Source organism: Dama dama, chromosome 25 (assembly GCF_033118175.1).
Source record: "Dama dama isolate Ldn47 chromosome 25, ASM3311817v1, whole genome shotgun sequence".
Lineage (NCBI taxonomy): Eukaryota > Metazoa > Chordata > Mammalia > Artiodactyla > Cervidae > Dama > Dama dama.
Genome location: NC_083705.1, coordinates 44,442,363 through 44,460,555, shown reverse-complemented (window position 1 = coordinate 44,460,555; position 18,193 = coordinate 44,442,363). Strand labels below are relative to the sequence as shown.

Here is an 18,193-nt window from a genome sequence, read left to right as displayed (position 1 = left end):
CGACACAGAGTTTTACAGTGAAGGTCAAATGTATTATAATCTTTAAAAAATATTTTAACCTATAAATGTGTTTATTTCCATTTCATTAACAATGTGCTGTTTTACAGAATAATGATACTGAAGAAGAAGAAAGGTTATGGAGAGACCTTATTATGGAGAGAGTGACAAAATCAGCAGATGCCTGTCTTACAACTATAAACATCATGACATCCCCTAACATGCCAAAAGCTGTATATATTGAGGATGTAATCGAAAGAGTTATACAGTACACTAAATTTCATTTGCAGAATACACTTTATCCTCAGTATGATCCTGTTTACAGATTAGATCCTCATGGAGGTTGGTTTACCCTTTTATGCTGATAATTTTTTAGTTTAATATCAAAATTACCTGTAATATAATTTTGCCATGTTGGATGGTTCAGAATGCAGTGACTTCAGAATTGCACCCAAATTGCTAGATTATAAAATTGTACTAAACACTGCCCTTCATTTGACTGGAATATAGAACTTTTCCAGTCTGGTACTTGTTCAGTTGTAATTTCTTTAGCAACTGTTACATATAATAATAAGTAATTTTACTGGTCTGGCAATCTTAAATAATGTTAATGTTCACTTCTGGTTCCATTTAGCACTACCCCCTAATTTTGCCTAAAATATTATCTACAAAATGGGTTCATTAAAAATGTATATTCTTAGCAGTTATCCTTCAATAAAAAATAAACTAATTAAAAAATGTATATTCTTTCTCTTATAATCTTTATAAATGAATCAAATATATTAACATGTTTACATTTGAAGAGAGGAAGGCAAACTTGAATCATGAGTATCCTAAGTTAATTATCTGTGGTTTAATTATTGCAAGTTGATTTAAGGGGAATATAATCTTACTATCCTACTCCAGTCAATGGGGAAAAAAAAAGAAATTAAGATACAAGAACTTAATAGCCATTGAAAATCTGTTCTAACAATGTTGACTTTCTGAGTATTCCCTAGAGAATAATTTTCTCTTCAATAAATAAATAGATTTGTTTGCCAAGTTATATTTTTATATAGGGAAGAAAAAAAGATGTGTTCTTTTAATTCAGGAAGCAGTTTTATTGCTATTAGACATTATTAAAAGTAGACATAAGCCTTGTTTTGATTTTTTTTTTTTTTTCATTTTAGGAGGCTTATTAAGTTCAAAGGCAAAACGGGCTAAATGTTCTACCCATAAGCAGAGAGTAATAGTAATGCTTTATAATAAAGTTTGTGACATTGTTAGCAGCTTATCAGAACTACTAGAAATACAACTTCTAACAGACACAACAATCCTTCAGGTAAGTTTTTTTCGAGCATTTTCCATATTTCTAGACCAAATAATTTAAGGGTAAAGGACCCAGTTGGGTTCAGTTTAACCCTGATCACTCAATAATAATACTAGCACTACATTAAGTTTTTCCATTCTGAGTATATTATATCTACATGGAAGAAGTAAAAGTCTAGGGAAGTTTTAAAAAGAAGCACTTGGGGCAGAAGAAAGGTGAATGTAGTGTAAATTCTAAACTCTAAATTATTTGAAAGTTATATGATCATTTCCTTTAAAATATGTTAGGATATTTCTTCCATAATAGTGAATTATGTTTCATTTTTTGCATTCCTGTGACATTTGTCAGTCTAAAAGTTGGCAGTTAGAGGAATGGCATCTGAGAAGGAAGGTATGTACTAATTTTCTTGAGGATGAAAGGGAACAAAGGAAAAACCAGGTGCCAATTGATGAGGGAAAAGAAAATGCTCTCTCACTGTTCTTCAGTAAGTTTTTTAGTGTTTTGGGATTTAGTAAGGTAGAGTGTTACTGAAATCTATTACAGATGTGTACTATTGTTACTCTCTGTGTCTGTGCAGGTATCTTCAATGGGAATAACACCATTTTTTGTGGAAAATGTCAGTGAACTACAATTATGTGCCATTAAATTAGTCACTGCAGTAAGTAAAATCAGTACACGTTTTTAGTTATCCCCCCAAAAAATAATAATGATATTGTTCAATACAAATTTGCAAAAACTAATGCAAATTTGAGTTTCCCATGAGGGCTATTTTAGTATGCCTTAGATTTTATACACTTCTGAATATTTAAAAATATTTAATAATTTCTTAATAAAATCAATTACTTAAAATCATTTAAATCTGTCTTACTTTCCATACCCAAGATATCATATTCCTCTAAATGAAACTAGTATACTATGACTTCTTTAAGAATGTTACAATTAATGATAGATAAGTTGAGCAAATTAAGTCATTACTGTTGAAGATGTTGAAAGCATTTTCATTCTAAAAGGCAGATTAGATTTTTATCACATAGTATAGTATCATTTTTGTTTGTTTTCAAATAATTATAACTTAAGTTGAAATCTTATAATTGCTAAATAGGTATTCTCAAGATATGAAAAACATAGGCAGTTAATTTTGGAAGAAATTTTTACTTCACTTGCAAGATTACCTACCAGCAAGAGGAGCTTAAGGAACTTCAGGTAACTAACTATAGCAAACACCAAGTTTATGATGAAGAACCCCATTATACTGTAGCCATCATATATTTATTCTTTATCATTTCTGATTTTTGTTTTAATCATCAAATAAAAGAAAGGCAGTTCAGTGTCAGAATAGCATGAAGAATAGCTTAAATGTGTGAAGTAACGATATACTCTTGAGAGACTTAAAGGCTCAGTGATTGTCAAGTGTAAAAATCTTTGGCAGGGAATTTCAGTCTTGGCATAATTGACATTTTGAGCCAGATAGTACTTTGTTTGCAATGCTGTCCTGTACATTGTAAGATGCTTAGCAGCATCCTTGACCCCTACCTACTAGATAACCAAAAGAAATGTACCCTTTCCAATTATGATCACCAAAATTTTCACTAGACATGGGCAAAGTTCCCCTGAAGGGCAGAGCCATCCCTGTTGAAGAACCATTGGTCTGTGAGAAGAGCAGTAAGAAATACAGCTCCAAAGCATCAGAGGCAGTTCAGGGATTTTACAAGCCTTATTAAGGAACTTGAACTTAATCCTTTACACAGTAGTAAGTCATTATATAATATATTTTTAAGAGAGCTGAAAAATTGCTCTAATGGCAATATAGACAATAGACATGACTTTAAATCACTAAGCACAGAGTAACTAAGAAATGTTATCCACTATTGTTAGCAGTATTGCCTCTGTTGGCATAGATCATCATCATAATTTCCATGACTCTCATAATATTCCTGGCTGATTAAATGTACTGACCTAGCATATAGGGTTATATTTAGATGGCTTTGAAGGCTGTCTTCTATAAAATAATTGTTTTTATCTTTTTTTGGACCACTTGTGTGTTGATAAACAACTATTGTCTACTAAAACCTGAAGAAAAACTGTCAACATATAAAGGAATACTCTTTTAAACAAAAAGATTTAAAATCTGGTTTTTTACATTCTGTGTCACTGACCTCATACTCTGACATATGATCAAGAGCTGACTATGGAGCAGATTTTAGTAAGAAAAGAAATATTGGAATGCCTGGGCATTGTGAAACCCTGAAGACTTGTCATTTTAAAAATAACTTTGAAAAATATTTGATGTTTTACATTACAGTTTTCACTCTCCAGTACATATAAAGTATAGAATTTTATATACTCCATTTTTCCTGTGACTATTTTAATGATCTATACATAGACATTTAATTGGTATTTTTTCTAACTTCCCCAAAATAATTAACTTAAGGTCACTGTTATAAGCACTAAGGATAATGCCTAGAAATTTTGGTAAAGACACCACCTGAAACTTTCAGATCATAAATAACATGTAAAATGAAATTCTCTTCATATGCTGTATTATTAAAATATTTTCTTCTCCATTAAAGGTTAAATAGTAGTGATATGGATGGAGAGCCTATGTATATTCAGATGGTTACAGCACTGGTTTTACAACTAATTCAGTGTGTAGTACACTTACCATCATCAGAGAAGGACTCTAATTCAGAAGAAGACTCAAATAAAAAAGTAAGGAATCATTTGTAAGTTTTAGAACTGTTTTCTTTTGTAGGAAGAAGTACCTGTATTCTCTGCCATTCTTATAAAACTGAAGGTGTTAATTAGGGTTTCATGACTGGACTTTCAGATGCTTGTCGAACATTAGACTAAATTTTAGGAGACTTGAGTTCTAGTATCCACCATTCATGAAACGTACAAATTGTTTTAATCTTGTTTCTTTATAAAATGGGAATGATAATACCTAACAAGCCTACTATTACAAGTTGTAAGGTTCAAGTGAGATAATGAATTTGAAAATGAATATTATAGTATGCAGTATCTATAGTCACATGTAACAAGTAATTATGATGTAATTAATGTTTAATTCATGCTGAAAATGAATTTATGCCTTCTCTATTGAGTAACTTGGGGGCTTCCCTGGTGGCTTAACAGTAGAGAATTCACCTGCCAGTTTTTGAGTTCAGAAGATCCCCTAGAGAAGGAAATGACAACCCACTCAGTATTCTTGCTTGGGAAATCCCATGGACAGAGGAGCCTGGCAGGCTCCATACAGTCCACGGGGTCGTAAAAGGGTCAGATACAATTTAAGAGATTAAACAATAACAATTTGAGTAACTTATAGCGATGATTTGCTTTTGGTTTTGTAGCTTTTACCCATCAACACTTAACATTTTTCCAGGTTCTATAGTTTTACCTCCAAAAAATTCCAAAGAGGTTTAATTTTATCTCTTTATTATAAAGGTGCAAAGTATAAAACAAATATCAAAAAGGTTGAGGTCCCTGTTCTCTGCTTCTCCTAATCTCGTTCTCTTTTCATAGCCTTTCCTTACCATTGTGAATGTTTATCTTCTTTCATTTATTTGTTTATCTGCATATTTGATAAAGTTTTAACTTACGGAAATGATATAATGACATTTACAGCAAGTTTTTTCACTCACCATTGTTTTTAATACATGTAGCTAATGCTAGATTCTTTTTGACTTGGGTTAAATACATTGTATGTGACACACAGCTTGAAGCATAAGTTTCTCTAGATATACTTAGAAGTAGAATATTATATCATAATTTACATGCACTTTTAACTTAATGAAACTGGTCAGTTTGCTCTAAAGTGATATTCTAGTTTACATTCATACTTTTTGATTTTTGCCTAGTCTGCTTAGTGTAAAATAATACCATGTTTTATTTTGCATTTTTCCAATTACTAGTGAATTTTTTTTAATGTTTATTCATGTATCAGGTTTCTACAACTTTGAATTACCTATATACTGATCTTTAAATTTCTAATGATGGAGTTGAATTTTATTTAGTATTATATTCCAGCATTTCATAAACTTTGAACCTGCAAATTTTTTTGAAATTCTTTTTGTATTTTCGATCAAAATTGTTCTGACCTAGATCATGATAAACAACTATTTGTATTTCATCTGTTACACATGTTTCTCATTCTTAACATATGTTAAGAATAAAGCGTATTGGATGAAGCACAAGCTGGTATCAAGATTACTGGGAGAAATATCAATAACCTCAGATGACAACCATCCTAATGGCAGAAAGCAAAGAGGAACTGACAAGTCTCTTGATGAAGGTGAAAGAGGAGAGTGAAAAAGCTGGCTTAAAATTCACCATTCAAAAAATGAAGGTCATGGCATCCGGTCCTGTCATTTCATGGCAAATAGGTGGGGAAACAATGACAGAATTTATATTCTTAGGCTCCAGAATCACTGTGGATGGTGACTGCAGCCATGAAATTAAAAGACACTTGATCCTTGGAAGAAAAACTATGATGAACCTAGACAGCCTATTAAAAAGCAGAGACATTACTTTACTGACAAAGGTCCGTCTAGTCAAAGCTATGGTTTTTCCAATAGTCGTGTATGGATGTGAGAGTTGGATCATAAAGAAGTCTGAGCTCCAAAGAATTGATACTTTCAAAGTGTGATGCTGAAGAAGACTCCTGAGAGTCCCTTGGACTGCAGGGAGATCAAACCAGTTAATCGTGAAGGAAATCAACCCTGAATATTTATTGGAAGAACAGGTGCTGAAGCTGAAGCTCCAGTACTTTGGCCACTTGATGCAGAGAGCCGACTAATTGGAAAAGCCGATGCTGGGAAAGATTGAAGGCAGGAGGAGAAGGGGATGACAGAGGATGAGATGGTTGGACGGCATCACCGACTCAGTGGACATAAGTTTGAACAAACTCCAGGAGATAGTTAATGAAATGGAACACTGGCGTGCTGCCTTATATGGGATCACAGGGTCAGACATGACTGAGGGACTGAACAACAACAATGCTAATTGTATCTTCTCTTACATATAAGAGTATAGTTAAAGTTTTAGTATTTTTAAAAGTTATTTATTTATTTTATTTTTGGTTGTGCTGGGTCTTCATTGCTATGAGCAGGCTCTCTCTAGTTATGAGAGTACGCGCTACTCTCTAGTCACGGTGCGTAGGTTTCTCATGGCAGTGTCTTCCCTTGCAGAGCACAAGCTCAAGGGTGTGCCGGCTTCAGTAGCTGAGGTTCATGGGCTCAGTCATTGTGACTCTGGGCCTCTGTAGTGCCAGCTCAGTACTTGTGGTGCACAGGCTCCACGGCATGTGGGATCTTCCCGGATCAGTGATTGACCCTGTGTCCCCTACATTGACAGGCAGATTCTTATCCACTGTACCACCAGGGAAGTTCATAAAGTTTTAGTGTTTAATTGTAGTGCCCTTATAGTCACTAATAACATGGTAGTAGCAACTGAAATAATTTGTTTGTTGGTTATTTCTTACATCTATATCCATTCATTTTTCTCAATCTAGGTTGACCAAGATGTTGTCATTACCAATTCTTATGAAACAGCCATGCGAACAGCCCAAAACTTCCTTTCCATCTTCCTTAAAAAGTGAGTAAAATTAACATAATCTCATTTTTATTTTCCCCGTGGAGAGTAGTTCATTTCTTCTATGTAAAAGATAATCGAACGTCCTTCCATAATCTAAACCTTGACTATATCTCCCTGACTCCTGATACCCTTATCTTTAAAATGAGGCAGTTGGCATATTACAAAATCTAAAGTTTTAGATTTTATGAACTTTCTTGTGTGTTGAACTCTAGAAGCTGAAGTACAAGGGTGAAATTCTTTAATTTTTCATTGAATTTTCAGACATTCTGATTGAATAGGAAAGTTTAGGGATAGAGGTTTACTTAGTTTGCATAAGAATTTTTAGTAATCTCATAGAAAAACAGTGGTCATTATTTAAAATGTATTATTCTTGCCAGAAAGTAATGTTAATATTAGTCAGTAAATGAATTTCCTGTAGTAGGGGGGAGAAGGAAGTTTGAGAAGTAGTTTCATTTTAAACCATATTTTATCTAATGTGCTCTGTTACACTTTGTTTAGATATACAAGTCAAGAAACTTCGTTAACAAAATTTCAGTCATATTAGTCAACATGTCACCTGAACTCACAACCTTTTCATTATTTATCTTTGAACAGATGTGGTAGTAAGCAAGGTGAAGAAGATTACAGACCACTATTTGAAAATTTTGTTCAAGACCTTCTTTCAACAGTCAATAAGCCTGAATGGCCAGCTGCTGAACTACTCCTTAGTTTGTTAGGGAGACTGTTGGTAAGAGTATAGCATTTAAAGATTATTAGATTACTAGAAGACAACATAATGAGGATGTACTCTGATTCACAGATGATGAATTCTTTAAAAATGTGTAAGGAAATACGACCATTGCATCTCTATTTTTGCATGTGCATTACTGTACACAATACTGTCGGTACCTTGTATAAAATTTTGAAATGTTGTGACTTTTGGTGCTTTCATTTCATTACATAAGATAACAGTGCTTTAAAAAACTTCTTTTTTTTTGTTCGAAAGTATAATTAGTTAAAAGCATCTCAACACAGAGTCATAAGTTATTGTAGTTAATTCATTTCAAAGCATGAAACTGATTAATATGAACTCTGTCATCTTTAAGAGTACTTCTAAAAACATGACACATTTTAGTCCTCATTGATACCATGCTAGGGAAATAAATACAAGGAAATGCTATTGTGATTTTTATTTTTAAACTACATTTGGACTTGTGTAGTTGTTACAGAGCTTTGGGGGCCTTACTTTCTGTCAGTTGGAAAATGTATTAATACTATTCTGAAACCAAGATATTTTTTATAGACTTTGAAATTCCAGCCTAAGAAATTCTTAGTCAGTTATAATCCCATTTTATACAGAAGAGCCTACATTTAAAGAAAGTGACTGTGTTCTTAGTTATAATTTTTTTTTTCTTTTTAATGAAAATGTTAAAATTCTGGAAACTCAAAAGGCAATTAATGGGAGTTCCGTGGTGGCCTAGTGGTTAGTATTCTGGGTTTTTACTGCCATGGCCCAGGTTTAGTCAATGGTCAGGGAACTGAGATCCTCCAAGCTGCAGGGTGCGGCCAAAAAAAAAAAACAAAAAATTTTTAAAGGGTAATTACTTTGTGGGATAATATGACAGGGGAAAAAATGTTTAAATTTCAAGTAAAACAGCATAGATATGGAATTTATATAAAAAATATTTTAAGTTGATTAAAATTATTTTTCATATGCAGGTTCATCAGTTCAGTAACAAGTCCACAGAGATGGCTTTAAGAGTGGCATCTCTTGATTACCTTGGAACTGTTGCTGCACGACTGAGGAAAGATGCTGTTACAAGCAAAATGGATCAAGGGTCTATAGAACGTATTTTAAAGCAGGTATTGAGATAAAGAATTTACATTATGGGGATAAGCAATAAATAGTTAAGAACTTTTTAAGGTATTCTTATGTTAGTGTTGCATTTCATTCTTGTAGATTCAGAATAAAATCATCTGAAAGTGCCACAGAGAAAATATATACCTTAGGGTGAATTCTGTATAACAGGAACTTTCAAATGATTTATATAATCCTTAGTCAAGTTTTTTTTGTGTATGTGAACTTCTGTTATGAATGTGTGATACTAGTTTCTGTTTGGTTTAACAATACTTTTATTTTAAACTGTGGGGGAGGTGATAGTAATACTAAGATAACTTAAGAAAATTGATAGGTAAATGATATGTGTGTGCTTAGTCACTCAGTCGTATCCAACTCTTTGTGACCCCATGGACTGTAGCCCGCCTGGCTGCTCTGTCCATGGGGATTCTCCAGGCACGAATACTGGAGTGGGTTGCTATGCCCCCCTCCAGGGGATCTTCCTAAGCCAGGGATCAAAGCCAGGTCTCCCACACTGCAGGCGGATTCTTTACCGTCTCAGCCACCAAGTAGCCCAAATGATCTGTAATCCTACCATGTAAAGCTTTTTTCATTTTCTTTATACTCTTTTTTTATTTTTTAGTGTCCATAACCATATCCATGCTGGCCATGATAAATGCCTCTAACTTACAGAAGAGATTTAAGAATAGCACAAAAAGCTCCCACAAATCTTTCATTCAGATTCCGTTAGTGGTTAGCATTTGCTTTATCATTCTCTGTTAGAATATACATACACATGTGTCTGTATATTCGTTTTTATTTTCTTTTGAACCATTTTGAGCAGACAGGATGTCACCATTACCCTAGAATTTCAAAATATGGTTCCCTGGACAAGCAGCACCAACTTTTATATCACCTAGGAATTTGTTAGAACTGCAGATTCTCAGGACTCTCCCTAGAACTACTGAATCAGGTATACACAACTATATTTAAAATGTATAACAAACAAAGTCCCACTGTGTACTACAGAAACCTCTGCTCAGTGTTATGTGGCAGCCTGTATGGAAGGGTAGTTTGGGCAGAAATGGATACATTTATATGTAGGCTGAGTCCTTTTACTGTCTCCCTGACCCTGTCACAACATTGTTAATCAGCTATACGCCAATATAAAATAGAAAATTTTAAAAAGAAAAATCAATACCCCAGATGCAACTAAATAAAAACCATTCTGAATATATCCATTTCACTGTACTCTCAGAACATAGGTTATTCTCATCTTTGTTTTCTGCTTAGATGTAGTCTAAACCATATATTTGGCATTTCACACAGGTAAATCCAGAGTATAAGCTATAGACATGAATGTCAACTCAGAGTTAATTTCCTGCTCTGTATTGTTCTTGAAAGGGCCTCCCTGGTAGCTCAGTGGTAAAAAATCTGCCTACCCAATGCAGGAGCCACAGGTTCGATCTCAAGGTCTAGAAGTTCCCCTGGAGAAAGAAATGGCAACTCACTCCAGTATTCTTGCCTGGAAAATCCCACGGACAAAGGAACCTGACAGGCTACATTCTTGGGGTCTCAAAAGAGTTGGACACGACTTAGCAACTAAACAACATTGTTCTTGACAGGACCTAAAGACTCAGTCTCTTTCTGCTTCCAGATCAAATGAACAGCTCAAATATACCTACTGTATATTTGATCTGCATGACATAAAGTATTTTGTATTAATTACAAATAAAAATATTTCCCTTTCAGAATGTTCTTTTTAAATAATATCTCAAAGAAACCCATAACACATAATAATACAGGTAACAGTTTCTATTTACTAGATTAAAAGTTTGTAGTTGTCTCTTACCAAATAGAAAACCAGTGTTAGGAGGTTCCTACCTCTGGAGATTTACATACACATTTTTCTAATAATTATTATGTCAGCTACCTATGAGCTTCTTTATAAAAAGTTAACATGTAATTCATAAAAGTAACCTGAACTATCAGTATATAATGTCTTTCAAAAAACAGTATTCTTCTGTTTCTTCCTTTTAGTTAACTATACCTATACATTTTTTGTCATTTATAAAATTTTTCCTTCAGATTTCTGTTTGTAAGTAGATGATTTATTAAAATATATTTGTAATATCTGTGTTATGACCTGATTTGTTTTGTAGGTTTCAGGAGGGGAAGATGAAATACAGCAATTGCAAAAAGCATTGCTTGATTACTTGGATGAAAACACGGAGACTGATCCTTCACTGGTGGTAGGATTCTACTCCTTATTTTGTAATGTTCACATGTTTATTTCAAATTTGGTCTGAAAGAAAATTGAGAATGTCATGAAGAGGAGAGTAGTATTGGAATATTAATTTTTGAAATAGAAATATGTGGTAGTCGAATTCAGATACAGATGTTGTTGTTTCCTAATATTATGTGACTTGGGTAATCCAGAATCTTTCCATGTTTTATCTTTCAGACAAAGATCCTTGACCCAGGTAGTATATGAGATAATCTATTAGCATATAAAAAGTGAATTTTTATAAAATGATTAGAATTTTATATGTATATTTTAAATATAATCCTTAATTCTGGGGTTTTTTTTTTTAGTATATTATGTATCCAAAATATTGGTAAAATAAGCTTGTATGTAAAATTTATACACTATATTGGGGCACTTTTAATTTTTTTTTTAATTGATGGGATATGCATCTACAGAAGTGGAAAATTAAAACTAAAAATAAAGAGGTTGGAGATAGCTGAAACTATTCAGCCAACTACTACAGATTTTCAGTCTTTGTGGAAAGGAACAGACTACAATGATGTATGTCAATTATTTCTCAATAAAGTGGAGGGGAAAAAACCCAGGAACAGATTATACATGCACCTTTTTTTTTTTTTTTTTAATTTTTTTTTTTTTTTTTATTAGTTGGAGGCTAATTACTTCACAGCATTTCAGTGGGTTTTGTCATACATTGATATGAATCAGCCATAGAGTTACACGTATTCCCCATCCCGATCCCCCCTCCCACCTCCCTCTCCACCCAATTCCTCTGGGTCTTCCCAGTGCACCAGGCCCGAGCACTTTGTCTCATGCATCCCACCTGGGCTGGTGATCTGTTTCACCATAGATAAGATACATGCTGTTCTTTCGAAACATCCCACCCTCACCTTCTCCCACAGAGTTCAAAAGTCTGTTCTGTACTTCTGGTCTCTTTTTCTGTTTTGCATATAGGGTTATATACATGCACCTTAATGTTAATATAGTTCAATAATTGGCTGTATATTTCTTGAAGAAGTAAGGTAAAATTTTGAAAGTAACTATAGTTTTCTACCTTCAGCGTTTTACTCATGTGTTCTAAACTTTTCTTTTTTAAAGTAAACCTTGATAATTATGTTTCTGATTGTGAACACTTTGTCAGTAGGTTGGAAATTTTGTTACTAATTTCATCAAACTCAAGTCTTAAAATTTCTTTCCAGTTTTCTCGTAAATTCTATATAGCCCAGTGGTTCCGTGATACAACACTGGAAACAGAAAAAGCAATGAAATCACAAAAAGATGAAGAATCATCTGAAGGATCACATCATGCAAAGGAAGTTGAGACAACTGGTCAAATTATGCATCGAGCTGAAAACCGGAAGAAGTTTCTTAGAAGCATTATCAAAACCACACCTTCTCAGTTCAGCACATTAAAGTAAGATCCAAAAAGAAAAGATCCAATGTTTTCAGTTGTCTCTTTGATATCTATTTACTTACTTTACAAAAAAATTAAAGTAATTACAATTTAATGACCTTTCGTTGCAGAATGAACTCTGATACTGTGGACTATGATGATGCTTGTTTGATTGTTCGATACTTGGCCTCTATGAGGCCGTTTGCCCAGAGCTTTGATATTTATTTGACACAGGTAAACTGGACCAGAATTCCTTATATAGTGATACTGATTTTTCTAATTCTGGAAGACTTGTGTGTGATGTCTGTTCATTGTTGAGAACAGATATTTTTTAAAAATCATGAAAATAACATTTGTTTCTTTGTTCCGTATTTGTTAAAATATGTTTGTTCTGCATGCCTTTTACCTGTTGATTCTTGTTTTACAGATAAGTGGATATGTATCTGTATGGTACAGGTAGAGTGATGGTATAGTTAGAGTGATTGATGTTATAAAAATAAATTATTCAGTTACCAAAATTACTATTTAAATGATACTAAATATCCTTGTTTAAAGTTACACATAGAAAGTTTTCAGTGGGGCTACAGTTTCTTGCAAATGAAGCATAGCAATAAAAAATAGATTTAATTGAGAATGACAGAAGAAAGGAAAGGCCATAAAGTATAGAATGCCGTACCTTAATGTTCTAAGTTAAAACTTTGGATCAGTATGATAACAGATCTTTTTACTTACGTATATAAAAATTGAAGGAAAGTAAATTCTATATTTATTTTTTTGGCATGTTTTCTTTCTTTGTTTTGTTAAAAAGTTATATGTTCTAAAATTGATGAAAATGTTAATATTTGCTTGGCAGATCCTTCGAGTTCTTGGTGAAAATGCAATTGCCGTTCGAACAAAAGCCATGAAGTGTTTATCTGAGGTTGTTGCTGTAGACCCCAGTATTCTAGCAAGGGTAAAGAGGAATACAAATTATTCTTTTTATGTGACTTTTATATTCAAATTAAAATATTAGCTCTACTTAGTATAAGTTATATTTTCTTTATTTTTATTTAGCTGGATATGCAGCGAGGAGTTCATGGACGATTAATGGATAACTCCACTAGTGTCAGAGAAGCAGCAGTGGAATTACTAGGTCGATTTGTCCTTTGTCGACCTCAGCTTGCTGAGCAGTATTATGATATGCTGATTGAAAGAATATTGGTATGCTTGTTTTGTCACTTTTATTATAATTTATGAATATAATTTTGCCTTCCCAATATCACTTTTTTAAAATGTTAAGGTAGAAAAGTAGATATCAATTCTCTATTTATCTTACCTAATATATTAATAAACTGTAGCAACTTTCTAAAGAAGAACATATTTCAAGAGGAGGCCTGCTTAATATTGTAAAGCACATCTTTGGTAAAAATTGGATTCCTTTTACCAGTTACTATTAGCTTTTGATTATGCTGGTATATGAAGAGTAAATGATAGAAGCTACATGACATAGTTAAGTATTTTGGACAGGGTTCTAGAGTAATTATAAATATATATGTATATAAACTGGAAGAATTATTTCAGTAAGAGCTATATATAGAACTTTGGTGCCTGACAATATTTTTGGTTATTATGTGTATTTGCATATTTCCTTAAAGCTGAATTATGACAGACTCAGATACCTGCAAGCTAAATAAAGTCATTTGAGTTTTAAGAGCAAACATAAGAAATGCTATTCTAAGATATTCTTTTCTTCTATGGCATTGAATTCTGTGGCCCTGAAGTATTTCCTTGGAAATGAAAGGAAACATTGGCATTACAAAATACCTGTTGAAATTCCATACCACCCACTGCAGGGATATTGACTTCTTCTATAACGCAACAGAGATTCATTAGGTACAGGATTTCGGTATTCCTAAACTGACAAGAATTTATCACCTTTAGCCCAGTATTAAAATACTGTGGGACTGAGAGTTACAGATAATTTCATCTCCAACTAGCATAAAGTCTTGGTGGAAACAAAGAATTTTAAGGACAAAGTAGAAGAATTTTTTCACTTTTATTGTCTTACTCTTTTAAAGAGTGAAGGACAAACAACAGGATTTTCAGGTATAATGAACTCTGACAGCATCTACGTTACCAATATATCCTAAAACATTTTCGTGATTGCTAAACTCGGAGATAATTTTGCACAATGGGTGTTCAGTACTTTTTATTTAAAGATGATTTAGTTACAAAAATCTGTTAAGTTAAAAATAGCACAGTTAACACCCATGTATCTGCCACAATATTTCATCTCTATTTCAGTTAGAGTAATCTCTAACTCTTTCTTACACATAGCCACCATGACATTGAGAGATTTAAAAAGGCAAGCCAGTCTTGTTATTTTTTCATGGTTTCATTTCCTTTAATCTGTTTCTTTTTTCCTTATATTTGCTATAAATTATCAAAGAGTGATACTGGTTTGACAGATTTTTTAAACATTTTTGTTAAATATACTTCATATGCTGTTTAAGTGCCAAACACTGTCCTCAAAGTTTCATGTTTGTTACTCCATTTAATTTTGGCAAGCTTATACGCTCCTCTTGTGTTCAAGGCTACTTAATATTTTCCATATATTGGATATTACATTTTAAAAGCAAAGACAGCATAATAAAATAACTCATATTTATAATAAGATTAATATAAATATGTTTAAAAAGAAAACATATGGATCATGTTTATCATGTTAATAAATGTATGTATACTGTTTGTTGGTATTTTCTAATTTTATTTTATCAAATTTCATATACCTTGGCACCTCAGTTTTTCTGACATTTAGAATATCTTTCTGTTCCTAGGATACTGGTATCAGTGTCAGAAAAAGGGTGATAAAGATTCTAAGAGACATCTGTATTGAACAACCAACATTTCCAAAAATTACAGAAATGTGTGTAAAAATGATTCGCAGGGTAAATGATGAAGAGGGCATTAAGGTAAGATAAAAACATTGACTACTTTAAAAATTTATTTTTCATTAATGTTTTACATGTGTGTGCATGCTCAGTCACTTCAGTTGTGTCCAGCTCTTTGCAACCGTATGGACTGTAGCCCACCAGGCTCCTCTGTAGTCCATGGGATTCTCCAGGCAAGAATACTGGAGTGGGTTGCCATGACCTCCTCCGGGGGAATCTTCCCAACCTGGGGATCGAATCCAAGTCTTCTGTGTCTCCTGCTGTGCAGGCGGATTCTTTACCGCTGAGCCACCAGGAAAGCCCAAGTAATTTAAATGTTTGCTTTATATATATAAGTTTTGTTAATTTTATATATATATAAACTATACAAGTAAATCAATATTATAGACTATAAATTGAAGAAAAGGACGTGTTTAGGTATTTTTATTTCTGGGTCCTGCATTAGTTAATAAAATCTGATCTAATCAAACCAATTTGGCAATTGTAATATTTCATATCATCATAGAGATTACATTGTATATAGGAAATTTTAGTTTGATCAAAAGCATTTGAGTGCATTATATCCAGATATTCTGTACTAGACATAGTATTGTGTTAAGGCGCTTCAGTCATGTCTGACTCTTTGTGACCCTATGGACTGTAGCCCTCCAGGCTCCTCTGTCCATGGGATTCTTCAGGTAAGAATACTGGAGTGGGTTGCCATGCTCTCCTTCAGGGGATCTTCCTGACCCAGGGATCGAACTTGCGTCTTTCTTACATCTCCTGCATTGGCATATTATTAACCCATTTAAAATCTTTGCCAAACTGAAAAAAAATTATAATTTTTATAAATTAATTGGTGATCTTTTTGAAACTGAAGATGTCATACTAGAAATTTCAGGATATATATATATACACACACACACACACACACACACACACACTTTTGCTTTGGGCTTTAATGAGAATTTGGGATTGAGAATTTTGCCACATTTATTGTACTTATTAGTTTGAAATTCTTCTTTCTTCTAGAAATTAGTAAATGAAACATTCCAAAAACTCTGGTTTACTCCAACTCCACACAATGACAAAGAAGCAATGACAAGGAAGATTTTAAATATCACTGATGTGGTAAGAAAGGACTGGGACAAGGGTGGTTCCTGTAGGTGCAAACCTCATTGAGGCCTGCCTTGTCTTGTAAAGGGAGAGACAATGGCAAGATATTTGGTTACCCTCTAATACTTCCCTTATTCTGTATTTCTGGAGATACTCAAGGGATGCAAATAAGACGAGAGTGGTATTTCTACCTACCCCCATTTTTTTTGGCATTCATTGTCTTAAGCACTGATATTAAAATTCTCCAGACTCTTCCAGTGATTGAAAAGTGAAAGGGAAATGAGAAGTAGATAAAAAGATACAATAACCCATGAATAGCAACCTGAAATAAGACCGTAATTTCTACTTTTTCCAGAATACATGAATTAAAATTAGTTTCATTATGTTTAATTATACACGTAAACTATAATTTTTTTTGACCCAGAATGCTTTTCATGTTTTGAACTTAAGAATTTTTATGTTATGGATTACATGATCTTCTCTGTTTTACTGATGTCTTTAAATCTTCTACCCAGAAGGAAAAGAAGAAGCAAACATTTGCATTTTTATTGTTTTAGACCTTACAGATTTCCTGATAGTGTGTGATTCAATACACTATTCAGAATGTAATACCATTTTAAATTTTAATACATTAAGTGAATATCTTGAATGGCTTCTAATATACTTTTGGAATAAAGTTCTTTAACATGGTAGATTATTGGCTCACTGAAAAAAATAGTTTATTTGAAAATAATTTTTTTTTTAGTTCTAATCATTTAATCCACAATCACTTCTTTTTTTTTTTTAATTTTTCTTTTCTTATTTTGCTTTTTAATTTATTTTTTATTGAAGGATAATTGCTTTACAGAATTTTATTGTTTTCAGTCCAACCTCAACATGAATCTGCCATAGGTATACATATATCCCCTCCCTTTTGAACCTCCCTGCCATCTCCCACCGCATCCCACCCCTCTACATTGAAACAGAGCCCCCTGTTTGAGTTTCCTGAGTCACACAGCAAATTCCCATTGGCTCTCTATTTTACATATGGTAATGTAAGTTTCCATGTTACTCTTTGCATACATCTCACCCTCTCCTCCCCTCTCCTTATGTCCATAAGTATGAAAATAATTTTTTAAATTTAGAACTTTGAACGTTTTTATTCTTGAGACTATAGCATAGCAAAAGTATGTTTTAATGTAAATTTCTAATTTTGATAGTTGCACCATATTTTTCCCCTTAGGTTGCAGCATGCAGAGATACTGGATATGACTGGTTTGAGCAGCTTCTTCAAAATGTGAGTGTTTGTAGACTTCATGATTTGAAAGAAATTTTTCAGTTTTTTTTTAAGTGTTTACTTTGTGTGAGGGAAAATTTATTTCAACGTATTAGGGTGAATGTTTTGTTTAATACCCCTATCTAATCAGTTGTTCAATTGCTTACTACAAGTAAGTTTTCTGAATAACTAATATTAATATTCTCTCTTCTCATCCTTCTAGATAATTTTTAATCCCTTTAATCTAGATGATAGATATGAGATCTATAAATAGGTATATAGATTGCATTAAATATATGTTTACATTATTTGACATGTTTTAAAATATATAGAATGTCCTATAGTAGTATACAATTAAACCACAATTAGTGTTCTTTAAAAATTTTATACATGGAAATATTTAGCTCCTTATGAATTTTTTTATTTAAGGATTTTCAGATAGAAGTACTCATTACCCAGCTTCAAAAGTTGCTAGCATTTTCCTAATATTCTATTTATCTCTTTCCCACACCCATCTATTTTTTTTATTTAATTTTCTTTGGC

General features: G+C 32.9%; 1 protein-coding gene across 3 annotated transcripts in view; it reads left to right on the top strand.

Moving 5' to 3' along the window:
* Positions 1–18,193, top strand: part of NIPBL (NIPBL cohesin loading factor) — a 191,342-nt gene that overhangs the window by 135,634 nt on the left and 37,515 nt on the right. For all 3 annotated transcript variants that reach the window (XM_061129942.1, XM_061129940.1, XM_061129941.1), the window contains 16 exons: positions 108–339; positions 1,167–1,318; positions 1,884–1,964; positions 2,409–2,509; positions 3,877–4,015; positions 6,813–6,895; positions 7,490–7,622; positions 8,594–8,737; positions 10,874–10,963; positions 12,177–12,391; positions 12,502–12,604; positions 13,224–13,322; positions 13,424–13,570; positions 15,187–15,321; positions 16,312–16,410; positions 17,618–17,671. In XM_061129942.1, coding sequence (XP_060985925.1) covers positions 108–339; positions 1,167–1,318; positions 1,884–1,964; positions 2,409–2,509; positions 3,877–4,015; positions 6,813–6,895; positions 7,490–7,622; positions 8,594–8,737; positions 10,874–10,963; positions 12,177–12,391; positions 12,502–12,604; positions 13,224–13,322; positions 13,424–13,570; positions 15,187–15,321; positions 16,312–16,410; positions 17,618–17,671 — 2,007 coding nt within the window. The remainder of the gene's footprint in view (positions 1–107; positions 340–1,166; positions 1,319–1,883; positions 1,965–2,408; positions 2,510–3,876; positions 4,016–6,812; positions 6,896–7,489; positions 7,623–8,593; positions 8,738–10,873; positions 10,964–12,176; positions 12,392–12,501; positions 12,605–13,223; positions 13,323–13,423; positions 13,571–15,186; positions 15,322–16,311; positions 16,411–17,617; positions 17,672–18,193) is intronic.